Here is a 6,341-nt window from a genome sequence, read left to right on the forward strand (position 1 = left end):
CATTTTAACTTTCATAACAGTGAAGAACTCAGTCAAATCCTTTTCCACCAAAAGGAAAGAGAAAGAGATTGACTGACATGATGAGAAGACTGGTTGCACTGTGTAAAAGATAAGAAATTGTGTCTGGAAGAAAAAAAGAGTAATTCAAAAATGGAAAGGCACTCTAAATAAAAGAAAATGTGTCGAACAATAAAGAAAATATTAAAAAGTCTTTGTCATCGTGGCGAATTATTTAAAAAATCCAACGTGTTTTCCTTCACCAGGTATTTGTCACTGACCCAGATGATTACATGACAGGTGAAATAATACCAAATGAGATGACACAGAAATATTCAAATACACACACCATGCAGAAAATATACATCCACATGCAGTCGGGTCCAAAAGTCTGAGACCATAAAAATAATCAGAAAGTTCAAGGATTCAGAAAGTAGATTAAAGTGTTATTCTAAGCAAAGCAGGTCTTTCTAAGCATCAAATCATGTCTAGACTAAAGGTTTCTAAGGAGCTGTGCATAAAGAAACCGGAGCATCCAAAGCACATCAGGCAGGCCCCAACGTCAAAAACTCAATACAAGCTTAGTTCCCTGAGTTAGAAAAGCAACTTCATCACAAATTCAGAATTTTTCAAAAGACTCCAATCAACAAAAAGTCAGTTCAAAGGAAGGCTGTCTTGTTGTGGTCTCACAAAGGGCTGGGTACTGAACATCGATACTTTCATGTCACCGATGGAAATACCTCGATACTATCGAGTATCAAAACTCTCATCATTTGATACCAAATTTCAACACCTAAGGAGTTAATCTCATCAGCGTCAGTGAGCCAATTAGCATGCAGCATGCTTGTTGTGCCAAGATCTCATAATGTGTGTGATGTAATATTTTCATAAAACTGAAATTGATATCGAAAAGCAACGTTCAAGAACCAGTGTCAATGTCAAGGTATCAAAATCAAACAGTCTCAGAGGACAAGTAGCAGTTTCTAAACAACTTCTCAGGAGGGGAAACAAGACCAAACACTTCTGTCCCCGTTTGTACTCACTCACAGATACCAGCCACCTAAATACTCCTGATTTCTTTCTTTTCATTACTATTCAAGCATTATTCCCTGAGAAATTAAGCTGTCAATGTTAAAGAAAGCGGGGAAAAACACCTGGATATGTTCCAAAAGTTAATGAGATCTATTCTGGGCTCCGACCCATCCTCGGCCCAAGTTTTATGGGAAATCGTTCATGACAAACCAACAAACAAAGAGACACAGAAGAAAACATAACCTCCTTGGAGGAGGTAGTGAGTGTCAACAATCAAAATCTTTACAAACGTACATATTTAACAACTTTCTCTTTAATGAAAAAACTCTGTACAGCACATCATTACACCACCAGATCTTACGGAGTTTGTAACTTATTTTTATTTTCATTACCTTTTTTTTTTTACTTTGAGCCCCATTCATCAATTACAAGTGTTCAACATGTATTAAATGGTTTCTAACACATTATAATGTAGCTATGAGCAAAAATAAGGTCATTTTCAGCATTTATGAAGGCACAGAATGTGTCAACAGTTACAAGTTTTACTGTGTTATCATTTATCATGTTTATATAAGAGCATACAATTATGGAGGTTTCACAAGCATTATATAAATACATGAATAAACACTTAAAACTACAGTATAGTGCATTAAACCATTTATTAAATGATAACTGCTTGTAAATCCTAAACAGCAGGGCTTTAAATTAAGTGACGGTCCTTCTTTTGATTGACTGCTTTGTCTATAAAATGTTATGAAAGTTGTCAAAAATGTTTATCATGGTTGCCAAGAGACCAATAGATGTCTTCAAATGACTTTTTTTGTTCAATATCTGATTTGTAAAGACATAAAACAGAAACTCCTCACATTTGACAAGCTGCAACCAGAGGGTATTAAGAGTTTTTGGAGCTGGTTTGAGCTCCACTTCCACTGATATCTCTCTGATCTGTCAGGTACCAGAAGCTTTTTTACTTTAACAAAGGTAGTTAAAATAAAAACCCAACTACAGTCAAACCACCGGCTCCTTAGTCCCACTTAAAGAATCAGACATCAGATTTTCCTGCTTGAAACAACCACAGTTTAAGCTGCCAGTCCTCAGAGTCACTCCCTGTTTTTCTCCCAGAGAAAACTCGACTCCACATGGAGGATGAGAGGATCAATTCAGTCCTGAAACATTGGTCTGGCTTCACTGTGAAACAGGAGGTCCAAACATCTCCATGGTCTCCAGAACGAGCGACAGATGATCCAGGAATGAGTTCACAGAGACTCTGAGGATCCGAGCTTCATCTGCACTCCACCTCCTGAAACACATGAAGAAGAAGTTCAGCAGAAGACATCGACAGTGGGAATGTCAGATAAAGGCTGAGGAGGGTTGAAGCCGTGTTTTCTCACACAGACAGCTTGCTGCCGGACACTGTGAGCTGTTTGCTGATGCCACCTTTCCTTGGCTCTCGATCCGGTGACAGAGAGCGCAGAGCGATGTCGGCCTCACGAGATGACGGGAAGGGAACTTCCAGAGAGCTGCATGAGGGTCAAGGAATCTATCACTGTCTGTGTCTTTTTTGTTGTTTGCATACGGGCATTGACGGTAAAGTCAATATACACAGATATATATAGTGTCAGAAGTGAAGGGAAGTACCTAATGCATGTACTCAAGTGCAATTTTGAGGTACTTGTGAACTACTTGAGTATTTCCATTTTCTGCTACTTCATATTAAAATTCAGAAGGAAATCTTGTTCTTTTCACTTCTCTACATTTATTTAATCACTAGTTATGTGGCAGATTCAGTTAAATATACAAAATATAATCAATAAATACACACATCTCAGAGGCAAGTGATGTATTTCTACTCCATTACATTTATCTGATTACTTAGGTTACTAGTTCCTTCACCAAATTTAGATGGATTAAGCTTTGGATTGCAACCAACGATTACATTCTCTATTAATTGAATAATCGTTTGTGAAAATGTTCATCAAAATTTTCCAGAGTCAAAAGTGACGTCTTCAAATTGCTTCTTTTGTCCAACCAACAGTCCAAAACCCAAAGACTCTTCATTTACTGTCACAAATGACACAGAAAAGGAACACTGAAGAAGCTGGAACAAGTAAATGTTTCACATTTTCTTTAAAAAACTGAAACTGAACCAATCAATTGATTATCAAAATAGCTGGTGATCAATCTTCTTTCAATTGACTAAAAGTTGAAGCTCTTGTTAAGATCAAATTAATTCATCCTCAGGGGGTAAACTCACAAACTGTACGTCATTATATACAGTCAATAACACGAGCTCCACATTTATCAGCTGCAGCACTACAGACATGAACACATAAATGCTTCAGTCATATAAATATTCCTCTGAAGTGGGTCTGCACATTCAGTTCTTTTACATTTGGTACTTTAAACTAATATTTTTATACTTTCACTTAAATAAGCATCTGAAAGCAGGACAGAAACTGTACTTTTACTTAACTCTAGATGAATATATGACGACAAATCAAAAATGTGAGAGAAGCTGACAAAAACAGGCCAAACTAACCCGATGCACTACCAATAACCTCATCGGGTCAATAACAAACAGTCAGTATAGAACAACACGTGTATCCATCTGTCACACACCGAGGTGAAGTTAGTTTTAGGTTGAATATGGGACAGACATTCACCCCGGAGACACTCAGCGGCGCCTCTTGCTCAGTTTCACCCAGTGTGGGCAGCAGGAGGACGGTTAGCCGTCACAGACGTGTAGCGCTCAGCTAATGGTTTACCGTTAACATGGCGTCTTTCTTTAATAAACATAAAGATAGCTCTTTAAAGAACACATATATGACTGAAAGATGAATATCCAGAGCTGACGTTAAAGGATACAACTCCAGTTGGCCCGTCCCACCGTTTGCTCCTCCGTCTGTTGCCGCCATCTTGCTTGTTGTGTTGAAGAAGAAGAAGAAGAAGAACTTCCGGTTTGAGCTTCTCTTCTTCTGCGGCGGAGACACAGATTGTAGCTGCCGCCCCCCAACGGCGGACTACAGTATTACAACTGTCTCAAAAATGACACAGCTAAATAAAAACACAATAAAATATGATTTGGTCGATTTTTATATATTCTACCATTGACACACTTTCGTATTTAGTATACAGGCTTTTGTCCCGAAATGTTATTTATGACAAGGCTTTGTGTTGCCTATAGTTAAATAAGAATAAGGTCAAAGTAGCAAAACCTCAATTTAAAGATACATGTTTAAATATACACTCCAAATACTTCAGTAAAAGTCGTTAATATTATCAGCAAAAGGTCCTTGAATGTAAGCAGCATCTCTTAAATAAGTTTCCAGACTTTTGCCATAAAATGTGGTGTGACTTTTACAGATGTGGAATGTAACAGAGCACATCTTCTTACATTATTCGCATTAAATCTGCACATTTGTGTACATAATTATATTTGCTATAGGGGGCCTACATTGCCTATCTCATTATATTTATAGAGTATGGTATGTATTGCTGTATTGCTGCTGAGGTTTTGACATCTGACAGTACAAGATGGTGGTTGTGACCCCATTTCTCTCTATTTTCACAATTTGTACAAAGCAACAATTAACTGATAAATGGAGAAAATAATTAAAAAAAACGACTACAAGAGTTAAATCCTTCTTTTACATTAAAGCATGAGTCATAATAATCTCATGATGTCATATATAAAAGTCTAACAGTCTCATGGGGACATTTTATTGAGTGCTTTTAATACTTTAAGTACATTTTCTTGATTATACTTACATACTTTCACTTCAGCAACATTTTAAAAGCAGAACTGTTACTTGAGTAGTTTCACAGTGTGGTATTAGTACTTTTACTGGAGTACTGGTGTGAATACTCCTCTGGACTTTTATTTTGTAGTAGTGCTGTCAACCCCAGCTGTGCTCATCTGCGCCTCCTCTGTCCTCTGAAGCTCAGTCTGTCTCACTCCGGTCCATCGCTGCTGTTGTGTCCACAACCATGACGTCGCCTGGACGTGTTAATTTACTGAATTATATCTGAATGATTTTATTAATTGATCTCTTTGTCCCGCTCGGAAATTAAGAGGCAGAACCGACCGAGGACGGACTCTCCTCCTCCTCCTCCTCCGGCTGCAGCGTTTCAACGATCCGCACTTCAACACTGAAAAAGTGAGTATATGATGGATCAGTTTACAGACTACAGGATAAATACTCACTCTGTATGTGGTGTTAATTACATCTTCACTGTGTATTTGTTAAGTAGAGAGGGAGACAAGGAAACAACATCTTTTACTTCAGTGAAAGAAGCATTAAAATACTCTGTTACAAGTACAAATCCTGCATTCATTGCTTAAAAATGGTTTAAAATGGTAAAAAATACTCATTCTGCAGAGACACACATTCAGAATAATATATATTTATCATATCATTGTATTATAATTTACTTTAATGCTGCTACTACTAAATTACGTACAATTACATATAGGTGTACACTCAAAGAAACAATCATTTGCCTTTTAATTACACATATTCCATATAATTCTGTCATATCTAATGCAGTTTAGAGTCAGACATGTTGAGTCAGAAATGCATCACCTATGTATGATACTCAAATAATAAAAACGTGTTGGTGTATAAGTCTGCATTGATTTAATATAATCAGACGAAGATATTGACTTTATTTACGTCGACTCGACATGAAATGTGACACTTTGCAATTAACCTGTGTAATCAAATTTGACGGGAGATTTACTTGATGTAATTAAAGTCAACCTTTGAAGCAAATCATTTTTTTGAGTGTCCTGTTGTGTTGATTGTGAATTTCACATGTGCCCAAGTCCAATATCTAAAAGTGCAAGCAATTAAAACAGCAGGTGACAAAACACAGGCATAGGAAAAATACAAGAAAAAGAAAAGAGTAATACAGAAAACTGAGGAAGAACGACAGAAAGACAATGGCAACAACAGGAGAGAACGCAGGATCGGGGAACAGGAAACAGATGAAACAACGAAGAAGAATGAAGGAGGAACACAGACTTATGTTGCATTCACGAGCTCCTCCGATTGTCTTCGTTCTTCCAACATCGGTTTATGTTGCGTCAAGTCGGAATGAGGGAGCAACGTGGACGATGCTCAGCAAAAAGACAAAGACAGGAAGTGGAAAGTAAAGCACGACTCATGAGGATATAACCTACAAAGAGTAGCAGAAAATGAGTAACGTGAAAGTACCACAAACTTTACTTAAGTAGGGTACTTGAGAAAATGTTATGTAACATGTTTCTTCCTCTCCCCTCTTCCTCCTCCTCCAGTATTTTTTTTTTTTAC

At 37.3% G+C, this 6,341-nt stretch overlaps 1 protein-coding gene across 1 annotated transcript; it reads right to left on the reverse strand.

The window, feature by feature from the left end:
- Positions 1 to 1,390: 1,390 nt before the first annotated feature.
- LOC141005940 (EKC/KEOPS complex subunit Lage3-like) lies at positions 1,391 to 3,953 on the reverse strand. Its single transcript, XM_073478007.1, has 3 exons — positions 3,895 to 3,953; positions 2,421 to 2,549; positions 1,391 to 2,329 (listed from the first exon to the last, which is right to left on the reverse strand). Exons 1-3 carry the CDS (start codon positions 3,942 to 3,944, stop codon positions 2,215 to 2,217), a joined length of 294 nt encoding a protein of 97 aa, XP_073334108.1. The 5' UTR covers positions 3,945 to 3,953; the 3' UTR covers positions 1,391 to 2,214.
- Between the last annotated feature and the right edge of the window lie 2,388 nt (positions 3,954 to 6,341).

Source organism: Pagrus major, chromosome 12 (genome assembly GCF_040436345.1).
Source record: "Pagrus major chromosome 12, Pma_NU_1.0".
Taxonomy (NCBI): Eukaryota; Metazoa; Chordata; class Actinopteri; order Spariformes; family Sparidae; genus Pagrus; species Pagrus major.

Bases quoted from the DNA above. Each gene is read 5' to 3' on its own strand.
- LOC141005940 (XM_073478007.1), bottom strand. From the start codon at position 3,944: ATGGCGGCAACAGACGGAGGAGCAAACGGTGGGACGGGCCAACTGGAG. The intron at 2,550-3,894 runs GTATCCTTTAAC...ACCCTCATGCAG, and splicing joins GGGACGGGCCAACTGGAGTT to CTCTCTGGAAGTTCCCTTCC. The intron at 2,330-2,420 runs GTGAGAAAACAC...CATGTGTTTCAG, and splicing joins TCCGGCAGCAAGCTGTCTGT to GAGGTGGAGTGCAGATGAAG.